Genomic DNA, 22468 nt, shown 5'->3' on the forward strand with positions numbered 1-22468 from the left:
TCCCTGTTACACTTCTTACAGAGAAAGCAGAAAATGAATGTCAGTTTTGGGAAATGATGGATAACTTAGCTTGCTTTGACTTCCTAAGGGGAAGACAATCCAGCTGCACTGGTCTGGTATGGTATGGTGGTAGTGATATTTTTTTCTGTGCAGATGAACATATGGGTAATACATTTTTTATTTAATTTAACAGTTCAATTACAGGAGCTTGTAGAATAGCCAGAATAACAAAGGACTGTACTCATTATCCTGCTAGCACTTCCATTTTATCAAATAGTCCCGTCAATGCCAGTTTAGGAGTCCCTTTAATGCCTGAGGAGTTTAAAAAGCCAAGTGCCAGCTTGCAGGGTTGCACTGGGCAGCAGGGAGCTGCTGGTGGGTTGCTCTCAGTCACTCCTCTTCCTCAGTTACTGGACTGCTAAGGACTATGCAAGTTTTAATTGAAACAGTGGCTTAGAGAAATTGCTTTGTAGTTCAGGGACAGGAGAATTGACCTGAGAAGTAAAGGTTTGGTTCTGGCACTTGCTCAGCATCTGAAAGATTGCAGCTAAAGTCCAGTTTTCCCAGGCTTCCTCATTATGAGTCTTTTGAAACACAGCATTTCTGAAAGGATTTGTTGGTTAATTTACATTGAAACTCCATTTCAAAATCTACAATTAAACAGAATTCACAATTGTTTTGTGGACTTAGTGATAGATAGTGCAGCATTTACACATTAATTTTGCAAGATTATTTGTATCTTTTATGTGGTAGTTGTTTCAGACTTCCAAGGCTACACTTTACATTAGTTTATGGTTGTGTTATGCAATGAAAATTGGAAGTACTACCAAACTGTCAACTATTTTTATTTCTTAGTAATACTGTTATTTCTACCATCACATCTAAGTGATGTTGTTTTTTATTCTATCCCCTGTAATGAAAGTTTAATTTCCTTTGTCAGTATCTCCTGCCTGGTCCTTTCTTGTGTAATAGAAGATACCAGCTTGTCTTCTTTTTATGAAAAAGCAGCATAATGATATCATCACCATCTAAACTTACCTGTCAGACTTCTCAATCAATACTTAACTATGATGGGTGTTACCTTGCAGAGTTTTTACAAGTGTATGTCTGTGGAGGGGATGCTTTCTGGCTTTCATCCTCTGCTCCCTGTCCCTAATGTCAGTGAAGGAAGGCTTGCACCCTATAACATTAATCATTTCTGGCATATATTTAGCAAATATCATTATTTCAGATCTCTCTTATACTATTCTGTTTTTGACCTCATCCTATCTGACAGCTCTGGAAGAGATGCCTGCTTCCTAAGTAAACCATTACAAGAAGGATGGTTCCAGCAATCCTGTTTGAGTCAAAGATTTTTTTCCCCAGTGCCCAACCACCCTGGCACATAAACAGCCAGCAAGAACATTGTCAACACTTACTGAAGTGATTGCTCACAAGTGAACTGTGTTTTTGTTTCACCCACATATTGGAAGGGACAAGCCACACTTGAATACTGCTTCGCTATCTTCTTCAAAGGAGAACATTATTGTACATTGGGTTTCCACAGGCCTTCATTTGTAATTTTTGAGTATGTGGGGTCTCTATTTTTATAGCCATGTAAATGAAAGCTGTCTTTGGTCAGGGCAAAGGAGTGAGCTGGTATGACTGTGCCTGAGGGGGTGTGAATGAAAGTAAGAGAGTTTCACATCCAGACCTCTACTTGCCTTTTTGTAAATGACTTTCTGCAGTCTTTTATTTCATTAGCTTAGATGAGTTGAGTCTATCTCTCTCACACAGTACAGATTTGACCTCTGCATCTTCTTTGAAACGGTATGATAGGGATTGGTGAGGACATCTTGCTGTGTGCTTGGTGGCCTGAACTATACTAGCTCCATAGTCAGAAGTGATATATCTTGAGGAAGAAAAAAAAAACAAATATGTTTTGTCCCACAGCTTCTCTAATAGATGGCAAGGAGGTGGTGAAATTGTGTTAGAAAAGTTTGTTTAGATTTTGTTGGGAAAGGAACAATTAAAATGGTTAAAGAATTGAACATTTTAGAGGAGCAGCTTGACAAATTTTCAGATTGTCTTTTTGCCTGAAATTTCATGCAAAACTGCACACTTCTTTAATATGAACTTTGAAAAAAAAAAAAAAAAGAAAACTTGGAATGTCAAAGTTTGTTTGTTAAAAGCTAATTTTAGTTTCAACCTACTTTGATTTTAAGAAAACTCAAAGTTTGATTTTAAGAAAAATCAAAGTTATCAATGTTGGTTTAGAGTTTATAAAATTCTTATGATTTTTCTTTCTAGAAATTGTTTGGGTTGTTCCAAATTTTCAATCTTTCTATCAGGAAAAGAGTTAAATTTAACTGTGTGATTTTCCAGAGCAATATTTACTGTTATTATTATGCTATTATTATGTTCACATCCTGTGTGATATGATGATGAATGCATTAAGAGTGGATCAAATTAAATTAGGATAAGGCAGCATCATTGTAACCTTGTCTTCCTATTAATAAAGAGAAAAATTAATATCTCATTTACGCTAGATATCAAAATATGGAGGGGGGATTCTGCTAGTTATTGTGCATAAGCTGAGGGAAGGAATTGTTGGTCTGTTTACTGCATATGTCAAAGTAACTGCACCATTGAAGATCCCGTAGTGTCTTATGGCTTGCTAACAAAACCAAGTACAGTTCAAGGGAAAACAGAATTTAGAAATTAATTAAAAAACAAAAACCTCCTCTTTTGGGTAAATATTTTACATAACACTGGTGCTTTGTGATACTCATTATTATCTCATACCGTAACATATTGACTCTGGAAGGATTCACAGTTAAAAACAAAACAAAAATTTCTTTTTGACAGAAATTTTGTTCAGTATTTATGGTCAGTGATGGACTTCTTAATCAGAATTCTTGCTTCTTGATAATATAATTGATTTACTACTATGAATCTAGTCAGTTGACCACCGAAGTTAATGAAATAAGGGAAATGCAAATTCCTATTCTGAGCATGTCTTCATTTTACATAAGTAGTTAGGGAAAACGATTAAGACTTAATTATATTCCCTTTTATGTTTTTTTCCCCTTTTCCTAAAGTGTTTAATGGTTGCTTTGACATACATCTGCCAAACATTTTTTCCTGACTCTAGAGACCATATTTTCAAAGGAAATTTTAACATGTGTTGCCCCAAAAACATTTTGAAGTCTTTAGATGTACAAAACCCTTAGTCCAAGTATAAAAATGTGCATGAAAAATTAATAGTGGCATGTGCAAAAAGTGCTAATGAGAACTTTTAGTACCTTTATCAGCTAGCCGGAATGTAGATGAAAATGAAAAGATCTTTGCAGCCTCACAGGTTAGAGTAGCTTGACACAGTGAAACGATGCTGGCTTGTATTTCTATAGTTTAAGGAATGACAGAACCGTATTTTTGTTTGTCATTAGCTGTAGCTGGGGACAGCAGAGGCTGAGGCTGTGTTTTGCTAATGCCAGGATCACACTGGGGACCAGCACTGATTCAGATTCAGAGAATTTGTGGCTACATGTGTCTGGCATTTAGTTTTGAAGGCTCCAGGATAGTGGGCTGTTGAGATGCGGAGTTCAGGGCTGATCTGCCAGGGAGTGCCTTAATTAAGTGTTAGAGTTAGGGGGCATTTTAATACTACTCCAGGTTCAAATTCTCCTGGGATTTTTGTTCTTCTGTGACTGCGTTTGACTTGGCTTTTTTTAAAGACGTCTTTCAAAGTGCTAAAGGGCTTTTATATATGAGTATGTGGACAATTATCTATTTACCATCTTCACCTGTTCACTTGTTTTTTGTTTGTTTTTCCCTGCTGCAGACTATGTCAGAGAGCCACAATGATCATGCAAAATAACAGTTCAACCTCGCCCCTGTTTTCAAATGTGAGCTCCTTCTGGAAGAGAGATTCACATGGACCAGGACTACTTGATGAAGCGGCGTCACTCATTGGCAGCTATGATTTCCCTCAGACCACAGAGAGTTTTCCCTTCTCCACTGTGGAATCAACAAATGTGTCCCTAAATGCCACAAGCAAAGACCCTCTGGGTAGACACGCTGTCTGGCAAGTAGTTTTGATTGCTTTCCTCACTGGGATCCTTGCAGTGACGACCATCATAGGAAACATCCTGGTGATTGTTGCATTTAAGGTTAACAAACAACTGAAAACAGTCAACAACTACTTCTTGTTGAGTCTTGCTTGTGCAGATTTGATCATTGGTGTTATCTCCATGAATCTTTACACCACGTACATCATCATGGACCATTGGGCTTTGGGAAACTTGGCCTGTGATCTTTGGCTTTCCATTGACTATGTCGCCAGTAATGCCTCTGTCATGAATCTCCTTGTCATTAGTTTTGACAGGTATTTTTCCATCACTAGGCCGCTTACGTACAGAGCCAAACGAACAACCAAAAGGGCTGGGGTGATGATTGGTTTGGCATGGTTCATCTCTTTTGTTCTTTGGGCCCCTGCCATCTTGTTCTGGCAATATTTTGTTGGGGAGAGGACTGTGCCTCCTGATGAATGTTTCATCCAGTTTCTAACTGAACCTATCATCACTTTTGGCACTGCCATAGCTGCCTTTTACTTGCCGGTCACCATTATGAGTATTTTGTATTGGAGGATCTACAAGGAGACCGAGAAACGCACCAAAGAGTTAGCAGGGCTACAGGGTTCGGGCAGCGAAGCAGAGGCCGCACGCTTCGTACACCAAACAGGCAGCTCCCGGAGCTGCAGCAGCTACGAGCTGCAACGGCAGACCATGAAACGCTCTACCCGAAAGAAATACAGACGCTGCCACTTCTGGCTCACAATGAAGAGCTGGGAACCCAATGCAGACCAGGGGGACCAAGAGCACAGCAGCAGTGACAGCTGGAACAACAATGATGCTGCTGCGTCCCTTGAAAATTCAGCCTCCTCTGATGAAGAAGACATTGCTGCAGAGACCAGAGCCATCTATTCAATCGTGCTGAAGCTTCCTGGTCACAGCGCCATCCTCAATTCCACGAAACTACCCTCCTCGGAAGATTTGCATGAGTCAGGGGATGAACTGCAGAAATCTGACGCAGAATCAAAGGAAAAGAAACCTAAAAAACTGCACCCTCCCAAAAGTGTTCAGGATGGTGGAAATTTCCAGAAGAGCTTTTCTAAGCTTCCAATTCAGCCAGGGTCAGCGGAGACAACCACAGCTTCTGACGGCGTTTCATCAATGACCAAGGCATCTGCAGCCCTGCCCTTGTCCTTCAAGGAAGCAACCCTGGCAAAAAAGTTTGCCTTGAAGACCAGAAGTCAGATCACAAAGCGAAAACGAATGTCACTTATCAAAGAAAAGAAAGCGGCACAGACACTTAGTGCCATTTTGTTTGCCTTCATCATTACCTGGACCCCATATAACATCATGGTTCTGGTGAACACCTTTTGCAGCTGTATCCCCAAAACTTTCTGGAACCTGGGGTACTGGCTTTGCTACATCAATAGCACAGTGAACCCTGTGTGCTATGCACTGTGTAACAAAACATTCAGAAACACTTTCAAGATGCTACTGCTGTGCCAGTGTGACAAACGAAAACGACGCAAACAGCAGTATCAGCAAAGGCAGTCTGTCATTTTTCATAAGCGGATCCCTAAGGAGGCTTCATAGAATAGTATTTTTTAAACAATTTAGAAAAAAAATAACGAAGGGGTGGTGGGATGGGATGGGATGGGATGGGACAGGACAGGATGGGATGGGACAGAGTGGGATGAGATGGGATGGGACGGGATAGGAAGGGATGGGACAGGATAAGACGGGAAGGGTTGGGGTGGGAGGGTGGTTCCAGGGTGCTGATTCAAACATTTAAACATCAAGACATGAAAGCAGCTGCCAGGCTTATGTATCCTTTTAATAAATACAGTTTAATATAAAAATCAAGTCTGCATTCAGCAAAAAACTAGCAAACTTCAACGTTTTTACTAAAGAATTAAAGACTTATTAAAGTATTCCTACAAATTTGCAAGAAGCTGTATAGCAGTTATAAACCCATTACTGATCTGCCCAGCTCTTTGATTATAATAAACTCTGGGATCTCAGGTAAGCACATCTAGCTAGCCCAACTCTTCTGTTTCCAAGGAATCCAACAACGTTCAATTCAAGTCACACACAGATGTAGCAAGCTAGCAAAACAGGATTATGAAATTGTTTGAGACACTGTATAGGTTGCAAAATTGCTTCTTGTCCAGGTAGAGCTTCCTGTCTATTTCTCTTCTGGTATATTGTAAATTGTACCCCTGGTTCCTGATTGCTGAGTATCTATGTGTGCAGCTCATGTTATATATATGTGTGTGTGTGAGTGTGTCTGTATGCATAACATACATTCACACCTCTAAAATACACACATACCAGGAAAGAGGTGATCTATTGTTCCAGGTTCTACAGGACGCCCCATCATGATTACATGTGAATGAAATAAAAAAGTCAGAAAATCATAAATACATATCCATTATTTGCCACCTGAAATTCAAGTTTATCTTTGAAACCAAAACATGGTGTCCACATTTCAAGTGGAGAGAACCAAAGCATATCCTGTGAGCCTAAGCCTATAGTTTTATAATGGGGCACATGCCCAGTAAAATCTTGAGCACACTATCTCTTCACAAACTAGTCACACCTCTTTAAAAGATACAAAGGTGAAAGGAATTGAAGGCTACATTCAGGGCAGAGTATGAAGTTATCTTTGTAGGGTGCAGGATGGGAAGACCCCAGATCTGGGCCACACAGGACTGATGCTCAAAGGAAATTGCTGAGGAACCGGGTGGGTGCAGCCATTAGCAGGAGCCCTCTTTCATTCTCAGGTGGCTCTGCTGCTTTCGGGGCACACAGGGACACTGTGACGTCTTGTCTGGAGTTGCACCCTGGGGATGCACCACCTTTCTCAGAGCCAGCTCAGATCTGATGCACAGTATCGTACGGCTTCCAATGAAAGTTTGAGTTGTAATTTTCTGTCTAAACTTGCTGAAGCCTCCCCTGCTTGCACTGCCTGCCCAGGTGATCTTCAGATGCAAAAGATTTGTGTAAAAGAAATGCTTTATTTTTGTACATGAAGGATGCTCACTAAAAAGTGTTTCTTTTCCAGAATCTGTTTTAAAAATAATCAGGACAAGTGCACCTAAATCCGTTTAATGCTGGGTTATGCGGTGTTGTGAAAAACGTGGATATTACCAATTTATAACCCGGCAGTTTTTGATAAAGAAAATTTTAAAAGGGCTTTAATATTTATAGCTTAGACATGACCAGTATTTCCTGGTATTTGTGATGTGGTCTGCACCAAACATAGTGTGATTTATAAAAGTCAGAGATCCCCTGGGGAAAGGATTGTACTTTAGACTATTGTTCTAAATCAGATTTAGTTACATGTTGAGAGATAATTTTGTATTCTCCTTTGAACTGACCAAAACGTTTTTTTATTGCTTAGACTCTTATTTGCTGAAAATAAAACAAAACAAAAACCTTCTTTTACAATGGGGCATCAATGTTGTGAACACGGAACTGATGTAAAAGCTGCTTTTGTATTCAGTGTGAGATGGTGTTTACAGATGATTTTGACAACAGTGGAAATATATTAAATGGTGTCTGTGTATCTGAACTATTTAATTTTGTGTTATGTTCATATGAAGAAATATTTATACATACTTCACCAAATGTTTTATTTAATGTTGATAAATATTGCTCTTCAGTCTTCAGCTGTAGTGTCCTTTTAAAGTGATTCATAAAGGTCTGCTTGAGAAATGAATAGAGTATACCTAGCTTTCTTGTCACTAAAACAAATACTCTTGACATGCAAATCTTTCTTTTGTATGAGTTATTTAAAATGTGTACCTAAAGGTAAGCTTGTAAATTATACTGCAAGTCTACTGCAAGTACAAGTTTAGTATAGAAACAATCAAAAAAGTTAAAGCTTCATCTATATGTCAGAAGGGCATTTTGAGCTAAAGATACCCAGAATTTGTTTACCAGTTTGGTAGCCACATACAACTAAAGTCTTATAAGGCAGCCATTTTGCAAAGAAAATCAATGACCTTTATTTATAGAAAAAAGCATATATTTGAAATATATTCATTACTCAAGTTGACCTAACCGAGGTTTTAACATTTAAATATATATCTATATCTATATATATTGCCATATTATTATCCTCTGATATCTAGAGTAGTGCTGTGCCCCTAATACACAAAATGTGAGAGCATGTAAGGAAGCCAGAGTTCATCAGGGGGATTTTTAGTATATTAGTATTGATTTTACAATGGGAAACTATTCTTTTTAATGAAGTTAAGCTTCCTTGAAAGCGGCTGTCACCACTGTTTACATAATAGGAAGAGTTAACCCCTTGGATTGTTTTAATACAGAAATAAACAACCTGTCTTTTGATGTGTGAACAGGCTTTAAAATGTTATTTACAGGCATTGTAAAATGTGTACATATACACATATGGTAGTATAGATTGATTTAGTTATTATTTATTTAATGGAATATGCACGATAAAATATTAAGAATTTGGTTGTTACAAGTACAGTGGGGATCAAGTTAATTTGTATTTTATGTCTGTGTTTTTACTTTAAACCCCTGCACACACAAAAATTTTAGCTATATGCACAAGTGGATATATTATTTATGAACACAGGCACATGTGATAGGTTGCAGAAGAAGAACAATGCAAGACAAAAAAGGTACAATCTGACACAGCACTGCTTTTAAGAAGTACAAATAATGTGATACTGCATCTGTTTTGAGGAAAATTAAGTCAAAAACAAGATAGAAAGCATTATTCTGAGGGCAGACAAACAGCTCAGTTCCATTAACACTCCTCACATGGAAGGCTGGCTTTTCAGAGATGGGGCATCATCCCCATTAATTGCAATAATACAAGATTGGACTCCATATGAAGAGGATCAAGAAATCAGGAGTGATAGCCAGACAGGAGCCATTGGGTTGTGTGGAGAAAGCTTTGTAGAATAGACCCCAACCACTGTTGGCCTCTGAACAGCTCTAAGACAACAAAAATGTTACAATATATGCTTGGCTTTCTCGATGTAAAATTGTGTCAGAAGTTTATTGCTTCTGTACCAGTAAAGCTGTGAGAAATATCTGATCCAAAGATCCAGGGACGGGTGTCACAGTGCATGAAACACTTTACCCTACCCCAGCAAAACACACTTCCTACAAATTTAAAGTGCAGATCAGAGTGTCACTGTTAAAGATAAACAAATACAGGAAAGGCCTGAGCAGTTCCCAGGATCTAAAACTGTGGATTTATATATCCTAAACGATAAATTAGCTAAAGGAATCTGGCAGTTTCATGCCACAGAGATGTTCTGAGGTAGCTGGTGACCTTTGTCAGTTATGTACAACTTCCTTTTTGTCTTAATTACTATACTTCCTTACTTCTTCTGCAAGAATATTGTGTCCAGTTCTGGGCCCCACAGTTCAGGAAGGACAGGGAACTGTTTGAGAGAGTCCAGCGTAGAGCCACCAAGATGATTAAGGGAGTGGAGCATCTCCCTTATGAGGAAAGGCTGAGGGAGCTGGGTCTCTTTAGCTTGGAGAAGAGGAGGCTGAGGGGAGACCTCATTAATGTTTATAAATGTGTAAAGGGTGAGTGTCATGAGAATGGAGCCAGGCTCTTCTCAGTGATGCCCAATGATAGGACAAGGAGCAATGGGTGTAAGCTGGAACACAGGAGGTTCCGCTTAAACTTGAGAAAAAAACTACTTTACAGTGAGGGTGACAGAGCCCTGGAACAGGCTGCCCAGGGAGGTTGTGGAGTCTCCTTCTCTGGAGACATTCAAGACCCGCCTGGACGCCTTCCTGTGTAAAATTGTTTAGGTTCCTGCTCTGGCAGGGGGATTGGACTAGATGATCTTTCGAGGTCCCTTCCAATCCCCAACATTCTGTGATTCTGTGATTCTGTAATATTCTAAAATGTCTAGGCTCATTATTAACCTTGTATATATAAGAAGTGGATACAAGTCCTGAAGTATACTCCATTTGTATCTACAGAACGCAAACATCAAAGCAAAAGGAAATTTTTATCTTTTTTCCCTGATAAGTATCATCAGTAATTTTGAATATAAGGTTATCATAATGCTATCATATATATGGTAGGGGTAGTCATGGAGTATCATGCTAAGCTATTTATAAACCATTTAACTTGCTCCCTTGACCATCTGACTGTTTATGTATCCCTATTCAAAAATATATTTGATATTCCAAACCCTCATTCTTCTCCAACTGGCTCCTAGATTATTTTCATAAAATGTCCTTTATAAACTTGTCTTGGTATCAGGTTTTTTTCCAGCAGTTGTAGTGTTGAGGCCTGATGCTTTTCTAAAGATGTACTAGACTTACCAAAAAGAACTGGAGCAAGATAAACATATTCCAGGTCCTTATTCACAGAATTGGTCTGTCTCACAGGTTGGCTGTTCAGCAACCCTGACCTTCTTTGGGGCATCTGGGGATGACCTGCCCCTAAGGACATTCTGGCAAGCCCCCACTAGCTTGAACTTAATCCAGCTCGTGAATCATCATGTATTTTAATGCATTTGAAAATTTCTAAAAACATACATAATCATTGTGGTAACTGAATATTCTTTTACTTCTGTAAATCTCATTCCCTTTTCACAACTTGCTTCCACCTTCTGTGATTTTCTATTTTATATATTTCTTTTATCTTTTATGTATTTACCCATGCAAATACCACTGCACTTGCTTCTAGGAGCAGGTCGAAGTGATACATATTTGTAGATTGCTTCTTGTTAACCCAAAGGATATGTACAGATGTCTGGTGGAGTTGAGGTTTTTATAATGATGGCTGTCTTTTCTGTCTCATGAACTGGACTCCCATGATACCCAGGAACTTCTATTAGAAGGAAGCTTAGCTAAAGCATGTATGACATTCAGGTTTTCATAGAATTTAAAACCTTTTAAAATTAGGATTTTCTTCCTTGTATCAGGCATAGATCACTTGTAGGTCCTGCAATTTTCTCTCTACTTTTAGGAGCTGCCAGACAGATATTGGGGAAAATACTAATTTGTAATGTCTGGCATTTTTGTACTTGAGCTTTTAAGGTAAACAGACAGGGCATAGTTAATCCCACTGTGCTATTTGTTGGAAACAAGTTGAGTATGAATAGGGATGTTTGGAACTATACACTATGTTTATTCCATTTCATACACTGTGGCACCACAGTTGGCTGCTATTGACCATCACAGCATTTGATGTCCCTGACAGGTCTTCACAGTCTTTATTGGCAAATTTATTAACTGTGCCATACTGGCATTCAGGACTTTGACTACTTTTCACCACATTGTACATTCAAAATATAATGTATATTGTATTTTTTTTTCTCAAGAAAGATGTTGTAATTATTTCCAGATACCCTCCTAGATGTGCTTGAGGATATTTTGCTTAATTTTAAATATTAAAATAGCTCAGGGAAGTTTCAGTTAGCCCTGACAGAGATTGTTTAATGGAAGGAGTGCAGGTAACACAAGAAAACATTAAGATAAGTGCTACTTATTTCATGGCTGCATTATGTTGTATGCATATGGTACCTATACATGTCTATGCACTATGTATATCTCAGAAGGATGACATAGGTATGACATAGTACTGTGTATGTACATATAGAGAGATGCACGCACACCTACAGCAATGTATACAGATGTATATACAAACTTTTGCTGAAATTGCCAGCCATGGTAAACATTACCTTTGATGCCTCATGAGCTGTAACTGGACAGTGGAGCACTGTTTAAGTCTACTCTGCTTAGCTGCAAGAAAAGTTTACACATCTTTCCTTAGTGCATGCTTTTTGAAATGCATTGTCTTCTATTCTGAATGTGGTTTTTCAGTGTATTGTGCTGGCTCTTCAGACATTACCCAAAATTTAGAAATGCATAACCAGATTTCACTTATTGAGCTATTGTGTCAATACTGCACTAGGTTTAATTCCATTAGCTTAATCAAAATCACTCTGGCTTTGCCAAAGAGGAAAATGAAGATGTCTACTTCTAGCAGTAGGTTCTATCTAAGTTCACATAAGAGAAATAAGGGTCCCAAACTCCTACATTCTTGTGAACATCACTGTCAGTATCTCAGCGTGGGTACAGGAATCCAGCCACTATTAAAACTGTTGGAGGCAAATGTCACAAATACATAAAGGCAAAATAAAGCAAGCCGCCACTGCAAATTATTTAAGATAACAGGAGCAGCACTTCTCCCATTAGAAATGAGAGAAAAAATGATAATCCTCCTTCACCCCGTCCTATTGCTCTGCCCTTTCTGTTGCATGGAATAATTCTTTTAATTTGCCAGTCCTACAGGTGGAATTATGCAAGCTTTAAAAACCTTGTTTGCCTGGTAGGACTGAGAAATGCACAGTATATCTCGATCATTCACCCAATAAAACCTTGACTGAGTTTAACTGGGATGTATGATGCTGGCCTCAGGGAAGGTCTTCCAAAAATGGTGATAAAACCATTCAGTTCAGCTGTGGCGAGGAGAGCTAACTGTTTTCCAAGCTAGTGAAGCTATACAATTAATTTAACTTGGCAGAAAGCGTGGAAAAAACCCAAGACATTTAGAGGTTTTATAGATGTGAACATCCTCTCTGCACAATAAACACATGTAAAGAGTGCCCAAAAAAGTTCAGCGTATGAATGACTCTGTAAGCCAAAAGCAGGCATCACCATCAGCTACCCTGTTGGCATAGCAGCCTGACACCCCACTCAGGCCTCTGTGAAGAGATCCTTATTATAGCAGTCTAGGACTAAATAACTAGGCATTAGTATGAAAGCAGGATTTGTTTGTCTGGGTGTATGTGTGTGCACGTATATGCATTTTCCAGGAATTTGATGGGAAATTCTTACTCTCTCCAGGATAAAAGTTATTTAGTGCAGTATCTGGAATGAAAGAACACCTGAAATGCTCTGGTCATCATTACTCGACCATGGCTAATAATCAGAAAAGCAGAGGATGTTACTGTACAGAGAGAACTTAAATTTATTTTTCAAATAATTCTTAATGGCATAGTTAATTTACTTAAAAGACTCAAAAGATCTGAAAACTTTTACACTATAGTGGAACTAAAGTCTCTGGACAAGAATCTGATTCCTTATGTGGTTTCAAAATACCCAGTCCTCCTGAGACTATTTTTCTTCTGGATTGAAATCTTTGGGTAACAATGCAACTGTAGTCACTCCTCAAATACTACCTAGTCTAGAGATGTCAAAGGGTGAGGAAATGGCCTTCGTTAATTTGTATTTAATGAGTCCAGAGTTAACAGCGTGAGGGTAAAAGATACAACCCAATTTACTTTGAACCCTGCACAGTGCTGCATTGTGCAGATACAAGAGAAATAGACCTGTGCAGTATTTCCTGATGCTCAGTACTTTTCTCCACTCATTATTTTTACTTTTTATATGGATTCAATCCTCTCCTACTGAATTACTTACTGAATATGCCTATTCAATACCCTCTTCCATCAATACGGAAGTATGTCATATATTAGCACCTGAAAAATTATATTATCAGATGTAGCTAGCGTTAAACAGCTTTTTTCCTTCAGTGCTGTGAATTTTTCTGATGCAGAAATACATTCCATTTGCTTGCCTTATATTTTCATTTATGATGTTTATTTTACAATTGATTGTTATTGGACAAAACCTTTCCACAGTTCAGGCTGTGGAAGTATATCTGTGTAAATATTTGGCTCCTTTATTCAAAAGTAGTGTGGTTTCTTGACCATAGGCTAATCTGAACAAAAGCTTCTGTGTATAAGGATAGAAGAGACTTTATCTCCTCCTCTACCCACACACTTCACTGAATATGATAGAGAATCCTTTCAGACTTGTTTTCAAAACAGTGCAGCTACAGAAGCAGTTGTGCATTTCCCCAGTTATTGGTACTGTCTGAGGAGACTTAAGCTCATGCGTTTTGCTTCCTGCTGTGAGACAGGAATTATCAGCATGAAGAACTACCACTCCACCGAATGCAGGAGAAACTTAAACTAATAAGCACGTCTGCCTTTTTTTTGTAGTCTGTACAATGTGTATTGACTGACGCAGTATCCATCGATAGAGGTGAAATACCAAGTGACACTACAGATCCACGTCTGCTCTCAGAAGCAAGCTGCTGAGATCAGAAGGATCATAGAAATCAGTATACTCAGTGCACAAAACGTATTTAAAGGTTGAAGCTTAAAAAAGCATGAATTGATTTCTGAAAGAACTAAGAAAATGCTCAGTATAATGTGAAGTTTTGCAGTTGTAAGCTGTAGACGTTAGAAGAGGTCAGTGAAGGAGACATAATTTTTTTCACACAAACTATTCCTATTATTTCAAGAGGTATCCCCTCACCCAGGTGACTCTTACCCCAATTCTTCCTGCCTTGCTTAGTGTTGATGGCATGATTTTTACCCCCCTTCCACTCCACCGCCTGGCACCAACGGTGGCGGGGCTGCTGCTGAGGGAGAAGCTGGAGGGCGGCTCCTGCCCCTTCCACCCTGCCAGGGAAGGGTGTGGGCCACGCCAGTCAAGGCAAGTTGTTACAAGAAAGAATCATAAGTTTCCTGCTTCTATTTAGAGATAGTGGGTATTTTTGTGATAGAAATAGAGATTACAGTACAGGAATCTGATGAACATATTTTATGTGTTTCCTGATATGTTTTTCTGTTCCTATTACTTGGAAGCTTTCTGTGCCATTCTTCTGATTATGCAGCAAAATTAGTTCCAGAGACAATAATCTGAATATATATTTTTAAGACATGAATATTTTAAATAAATTTACATTTTCCTAGTTCTTTCTGATTTTGAAGTATATGGGCAAATTACATGCAGTAATTAGATGGCTCAGAAGTCACTTTCATAAAAGGGACTTGTAGTTTTAGTCCTTATCAAATGCTGATTTTAAAACCAGTGGGGCTGCACTTACTGTAAACTGTTGAAATAATTGGGAAGCAGTAGAAAGGAGACCCTCACCTTCTGCTACATAAAAAGACAGTGTTTGAGCATTCACTCAAAGTCTGGTATCTGTTGATCTAGTTGTAGCCATCCATTCAGATACTATACAAAATATTAGCTGTTTTTAAATTATTGTCCAAGTTGTTCTTTTTTTTGCTAATAGCTGCCTTACTGTGTAGCAATTCTTCTGCTGACTAATTAAATTCTTGGTAAACTCTCAGAGAGAATAACAGGTCCTAGCTCATATTGACAGCGGTTTGCAAAACACTAGCACATTAATTGGAAGAGTGGAGGTGGCTGATGATGGAAAGCAATTGCTTTCCTCGGTAGCAATGTTTTACAGGAGCCTTCCCTTTCACAGCTAATAAAAACAAGAGTAAGAGAAGATATGCTGAGAGAGAGAGACTCCAATGCTTTCATAGGCATCCTCCCCTCTGGAATGACTGCCAGCACTGCAGTCCTGAGGGCAGAAGGTGGATGGCCATGTGTTGGAACTAAAATAGATGCATTGGCCCAGGTCAGATGTCCTACAAGCTCTCACATTTCTCCTTTCACTGCATGGGTATCAGCCCAAAATGTGCTGTCAAAACTTGACTCCCACTGAACTATCACAGTGGAACACTGTGCTCTTAAGAGATTTTCTCCTGCCAAGATGCTTTTTTTTTTTTTTTTTTTTAATTTTTTTAACCCTCCATATAAACCTAATGAAGTGGCACCTTCCCATGTGGAACTTTCCTTGCAAATATATTATTGTAATCTACAAATGACTTTTACCCTGTATGCCCCTGATAACAATTGCATTAATGTAAGCTGATAAACTCATTTCTTTAGTTGCTGCTTGTAGAGTGGCTTGCTAGTTAAGATAAAAAGAAAATTATGTGATATAAAAGTCATATCTGATTGTACAATAATACACTGTGTGCCAAGCAGTTGGTGAGGTAAGGTTTACATAACCATGAGATGGTGCTTGAACTTTTGAAATGTATTTCCGTGTTCTTTTTTTCCTCTCTGAACCCAACACAGGGGCATAACACAGAACAAGCAATTAAGAAAAATGTAATTGTTTTGATTAAAGTAATTTGAGATTAGAAATTGCAAGAGGGGTAAACTATCTAGAGAAAATGTTTGGAACTCTTCATCATGTAGATCCTTTCCTTTGGGGAAACTGTCATTCCCCTCAGTCTGAGAGGACTCTCTTCCCCATCATAGATTTATAGGAGAAAATTTTGACTCCGTTCATATGCTACAATATTCTTTGGCTGCTATTAGTTCACTTAATGACACAGTTGGTTGCTCAGTGAAATTGCTCTGTGCTCTCTTAGTGGCTGCGAACGCCAGCCTTTTCTGGGGGCTGATCCAAGCTCAGCTCCCGCTGAGCTTCTGAAATGCACATTTTCCCCCCAGAGAGGCAGGAGGTGGCCAGGCCCCTGTGCCACAGGGTGGGGCTGTGCTGTGGGGCCACCCCTCTGCGTCCCAAACCTCTGCCTACCCATCCTGCACCCTCCTCTCACCAGACACGAGCCTGCAAAGAAATTCTCTGGGAGAACACAAAGCAAGCACAGCGTGCCATCAGCGGCCATATATCTCCTTCCAGTTCCCTTCCTCCTTCCTGCTGCCTGAGGAGAGCAGAGACACACGACAAAAATAATTTCCAGCTTAATTGTAAACTGCGGTGGCCTTTATTCCCAATAGCATGAGAGAAAAATGGAAATGAGGAATTTCTCATCTCTGGCTCATTTATGACTTCTTTTTTTTCTTTCTCATTTAAATGATGTATGTATAACATTTATTTGCTTGGAGGAAAGATTGCAGGTTACCGATGCAGCATTCTGATAGGTATTTTAGCATATTCAGAGAAAAGAAAACTCAGTTGCACAAATAGACATCTTGGATTTCTTTTTCCTTTCTTCCTCAAGACTCACCTCTGGCTGCACGAGTGTCTTCCTATATTTTTGACAATTGAGCAGTTTTCTCACATTTGCCAGTTTGTTCAAATTTCTTCTTTTGTCTGTTTCCTCACTAATGGTTTCTGAATTAGTGAGCTTTTGCCCTTTTGACAGTACACAGAGTCTGTTTGCACTAGCTTTAGATTAACTCCTCAATCTTAAGTATTGGGAGCAATCCAGCTGCAGTATGAATCTTCTCTACCTTACCTTATTTTAGAACTTGAATTAGACCCTTGACTTTCTCAATTATCACGCACTCACAGACAAGGGGTTTTGTCCAGTGCTTTTAATTTTAATAAAATTTAATAAAATAATCAAGTGCGTATAATTGAGGTGTTAAAAATAGCAATCCATAATCCATCCTATTACTTTAAAGTACCATACTAAATATATTTTTCTATTAATTGTGGAAGCAAATATCTCAGTACATAACCATGACTAGCTATGTAGCCTATAATGAGATCTAATACAAACCAGATATTCTTCAAATATTTCATTAAATAATGTGACCTAATTCATCCTGGCTGAACAGACGTGTTTTAGCTCAATCCTGCTGTTAAGCCTTCTTCAAAATTCTCATTAGCATCAATGGAAATTCCAGCAAGAGCAGATAAATCAGTCTCTCTTTATAGGACAGATAAATAATGCTTTGGTTTTGTATTTCTAGTTAAATAAATGTAATCAAATTACTTAAAATATAAACACTTAAAGCCTGTTCTGTGCCCTCAGGGAACCCCTTTCACTATCCCAGCACAGTAAAGCTGCATATAGCAGGATATATTCCACTAATATAGTCAAAAAGATATGGGTGTATAAGACTAAACAGCTTAAAAAAATCATATTGTAGATGATGTGATTGAGTGAAATTGTATGTATATTTTTCAAGTCTTCAGAATAGTTGAAGTTTTAACTTATTTCAAATTTTTAAGTTGAAATCTATTCATATTTGGAAATTTTGTACAACCTTGTAAAGTTAAATACTATGTCACTGTAATTTATTTTTGTTGTCATATATTGACACATGCTCATTTATATATGAAGTGTACTGTTTATCAATTGCTTCTAAGGCAGCAATAAAAACATGAAAGTTGTTCTCATTTTCCCATCACAGCTGTCATTTATATTTAGTATGTTTTTTTTTACTTTATTTTAGTACTTTTAGTTCTGTTCCTTACCAAAACAGATAGCATACTGAGTTTTTAACTGTATGTCTTCCAGTGCTTAGTCAATATGTGGGCTATTCTTGCCTGTTCAGCTATGGGCATTTGGGCACATCACACTGTGCAGAAGCCCTAGGAAGAGATTGCCACTTTAGTGCATCACCCCAAGAGGATGTCAAAAAGTGAATGAGAACAAAAAGTCAGAACTCCTTCTCTTTTCCTACCAATATTAGGTTTACTTTTTAGTTGAAGGGTTTCCACATCATGCCACAAGTCCTTTCAGGCTCTGTAGAGTGAGGGGCATTCGGAACTCATGAAAATGAGCAGGAGTTACAGAGTACCTTAGAAAATCAGTCCCATGGTTGAGATTTGAATCAGTAAAATGCCTTTTCTCCAGTTTCCCTTCATCTTGCAGGAAATGCTTTAAAACCCTCCTCCACGAGCACAAATCATGGGGGGTTGAAGTACTTCCCCTCCTTGGGCACCACAGGATGTACCAGCAAATTCCCAGACATACAGTGTGGTTGCACGTGCCCGCCTTTTCCCTCAGTCTCACCCAAAGGCTTGGTGTGTAACAGGGGACAAATGCATTTTCCGTAATTCAAGGAGCACTTGTTGCTACACAACAATCATCTACAGACTTCTGAGTGTCATATCTACAGCCATGGTAAAGCAGAAGGCATATGAGCAAGGGGCATAACTGGAGGTGTTTCCCACACTAATTCAATTTATTTTACTCCTTGCTGATCTGAGGAACGTAAACATAAAGATAACATTGATGGTAAAGGGAGCTAGAAATAATGAATTTTCCTTCATAGTATGGTATCTGCAGTAAAGTACTAGCAGAAATACACAAAATACCAAAAAATAAAGGGAAGAACCTGGACATTGACTGCACATAATATAAAAGGAAAACAAATGTATGTTGTGAAGTGGGGTTTTTTACTTTGTATAGTTACTACAAAGGTGGACTATGTTCTTGCTGGGTGTCCTTTGGTATCTGCTTGTGTCATGAGCTTTTCTTTTTGATCACTATCAAACATCATCCATCCATCTTCCTTCCTTTTATTCCATGATGGAATGGATTTATCGGCATTGTCATCCTTTCAGGAATAAATGCCAACTGTGTAACACAGGGTAACTCAAGCAGCTGGAGCACAGCTGGATGCAGTGAGCGGCTGAGGGTGCCGCTGTGCCCCGGCTGGCTGATCTCCGCTGAGCTGTGTGTGCCAGGCTGGGGGGAGGCAGCACACACTGGCAGTCGCTGCTGGTCACCTCTAATCTGTAACTCTCCACCCAGCTGAGGAATGCCTTCTCAGCTGATATTAACTAATCTATTTACACTGTAAGAGAGAAGGGAAAAAAAAAAAAAAAAAAAGAAAAAGCTGATATAACTAACAGAAATGCCAGCTGAAAGGAGGAGGTGGCTGCTGCTGCTGGTTGCTGTTTCTGGTGAGTCTGGGACCCTCTCACAGCAGTTTGCTTGGCTCAAGTGTGCAGCATAATCTTAACCAAGGTCTGGTTATTGGGATGCCAGCAACAAAACCCCTAAGTCTTGAAGACTCTTCAGAGTTATTGGTGCTGCACTTAAACATCAGTTGCTTAAAATAAGGGTAAGACAGTGATAGCTGTAGATCCTGGATAGCTATAAATCCTGGGTAAAAATCCTGGATTAAGGTTTTAAAGATGCTTTTAGGTAATTTTAAAGTAACCTTGTATTGATACTAAGGCAAATACCTGATGCAGGCATCTCCAAACTGCCAGCTCCAGTTCAGAAGTCCTAATGTAATTTCTTAAAATCTATTAGTTCCTAATTCCCTGTAAATCCTCAACCTTTTCCCTAATGCAAATGGCTCTGTGCTGCACTCTTTATAAATGTAATTCAGGCTGCTTTATTAAATAAAACAATAAGCTATCCCCATGACTTGTAACCAGAATAATGTCCGCTGCTTTGGCAGCTAAGTACATCTGCCTGACACAAGAAGAAAATGTAAAAGCACAAATTCTTTTCTCCAGCCAACAAGCTGTTTCCTGATGAGGCTTTCAAAATGGAAATTTGCTTCTGCTTCATTGTGCAAATATCCATATGCTGCGTTTTTCAGCACTTCTGTCAACCAGCTGATACAACCCTTCACAGCTTTTTGGGTGTGCTACTTAATACAACTAGATGTGGATTCCAGTGAGTTATTTGTATCTCCTCTGAAGCTATTCATTCTGCTGTGAAGTAGTAGTCAGCGGGGAAGCATGGGAAATTGTTGGCTTATTGAAAATATTTCCCAGCAATCTTTGTGTTTCTTCCATTCAGATGGGGTCAAAAAACAAACAAAAAAAAAAGTAATGCAGTTGCTAATGGTACTTGAACAAAAGCTTGAGGGTATGTTACTCAGTCTGTTCTTCAAAGCTTCCACCCACTTTCTTGCAGTTACTTCAGCAAAGATTTGTACTCTCATTTAAATACACAGACCTGTGGTTCTGAAATATGATGGATAAGTATCTTTTTGTGGCTATGAAGTATGGCTTTTGGCAGACTTTTACATGGCTTAAATTAAAACATGCTTATCTCAGAGGAAAAAAAGATTTTTCTTCTCCAAAAAGTCCATCAGGGATACAGAGCAAGAGCAGCATCCAAGTCTCCAGTTAATATGATGCAATCAGAAAACTCAATGTTATTTTAGATGTTTTTTGCAGTTTTAAGCATCTATCATCCCAGCTGTAGCCAGTCTGAAAGATAATTACTTTAATTCTCACAGTTCCACACAAGACAAACCAGGAGAGATCATGCACAGAAAGAATGCAGCTTGCTTTTGGATTGTTTTAACAGAGTATGAGAACAGTTACAAGAGTTCTTTGGATTTCATTCAGTTATCAGCAGGTTTGATAAATAAAGAAATATTTGCCTCTTGTCTCTCCTGTCTGTAGCAATAAAGGGCTACAGACACTGTGGAAACAAGTTGTTGGGTTTTGGTTTTTTTTTTTCATTTTATGTAGCTGCCATGCTGTGAAGATTGCGAGGTGCTTTAACAAATATCTTTTCCTCTTGACTTACAAGGGGACTGAGGGCAGGATAGCAGCCCCTGGAGACAAATCCAAACTATACAGGCAAAAACTCTGTACATGGCTTTGAACACAGCAGTGTTCCCTGTGGCAACATAGCAGTGGAAAGATGGGAGAAAATGAGAAGTGGATATAACAAGGGAGATCTGCTGAGCACAGAGATGGCAGAGAAGGATGATGTGAGGCAAGTATAGGTTTATGTATAATTATGATCTTACTATGGATATTCATAATTATTGTGAACAGGTAATACAGAAATATGGCTGTGCACACTGCCTGGATTTGGAAGCTATGCACATTTTGCCAACGTCTTGCCCTCTGAGAATAAACATCTGTATTTTGTTGATGTGGGGGAGAGGGGGAGAAGAAGAAAGGGCCATGCATGGAAAAAAATAATCTGAGATTTCCACTTTTTTATTTTAAGAATTAGCATCAGATTTAGCAGCTGTTCTTTGACTTGATGTGTAATGAAACTGAGTTGTCCTAATTCTCAAGCCTGAGTCTGATCTCTCTCTCTCTTGAATAGGGATATATTTTGATTTAGAGATTTGCAATAATAATAAGACATGTAGAATGTCCAGCCTTTCCCTTGAAATATTTTATGTAGGAAGATAAGGAGAATGACTAGATGATATATAGTTAGGTGAGATGGAGGTCTCCAATCGTAAGAGCTATTAAATTGTAATAAAAATGAATGGCAAAGAAGGCTGCAAAAATACATGAAGGATGTATGGAGATGGGTCTATCACTGTTATAGAAAGCAAGACAGAATAACATCTTGTCATCAGTTTTCTGAACTTCCTCATAATTTTTAATTTGAGTCGTTTGACTCTTCTATTTTTCAATACAGGGTGTTCTTAACCATGCTGTGAATGCCTTTTCCAGATCAGACCAAAGTAAAAAGGATCTGCAAAAGCCATCAGACAGTTACCCCTACCCCATGCAGAGAACAGGTCTTCGCTCATAGGCCAGTTTCTCAGATACTGCTAGAGGTAAATTGACGTTACGCTGTTAGACAAGCAAATGAAAAACATCAGTTTAGTAATGAAATTCTATGATATAATTTTCTATTTAATAATACACTTCATAAAGTCTTGGTCTGTGTTTGGGAATTCCCTGCTTCTGAGCGTTCTCAATCAGGGTTACCTGTACCTATTACTAATGATGTTCTCGCTGTGCCGTCATCTAGTTTATCTGATTCTACCAGATTACCAGATCTAGGTAGCTCTGAACTCATCAGACTAATGCGGGGGCAGGGGGCACGGTGAAATAAAATAAACAAAGAAAAAGGGCAAGCTCATTCTGTCTT

At 38.7% G+C, this 22468-nt stretch overlaps 1 protein-coding gene across 1 annotated transcript in view; it reads left to right on the forward strand.

Annotated features, from left to right (window-relative positions):
• Positions 1-5791, forward strand: part of LOC104521800 (muscarinic acetylcholine receptor M3) — a 126650-nt gene extending 120859 nt beyond the window's left edge. Inside the window, exon 2 of the mRNA XM_010163912.1 lies at positions 3824-5791. Within this exon, the coding sequence (XP_010162214.1) occupies positions 3824-5645 (1822 nt within the window). The 3' untranslated portion in view covers positions 5646-5791. The remainder of the gene's footprint in view (positions 1-3823) is intronic.
• Positions 5792-22468: the final 16677 nt, after the last annotated feature.

This window comes from Antrostomus carolinensis, unplaced genomic scaffold (genome assembly GCF_000700745.2).
Source record: "Antrostomus carolinensis isolate BGI_N321 unplaced genomic scaffold, ASM70074v2 scaffold243, whole genome shotgun sequence".
Taxonomy (NCBI): Eukaryota; Metazoa; Chordata; class Aves; order Caprimulgiformes; family Caprimulgidae; genus Antrostomus; species Antrostomus carolinensis.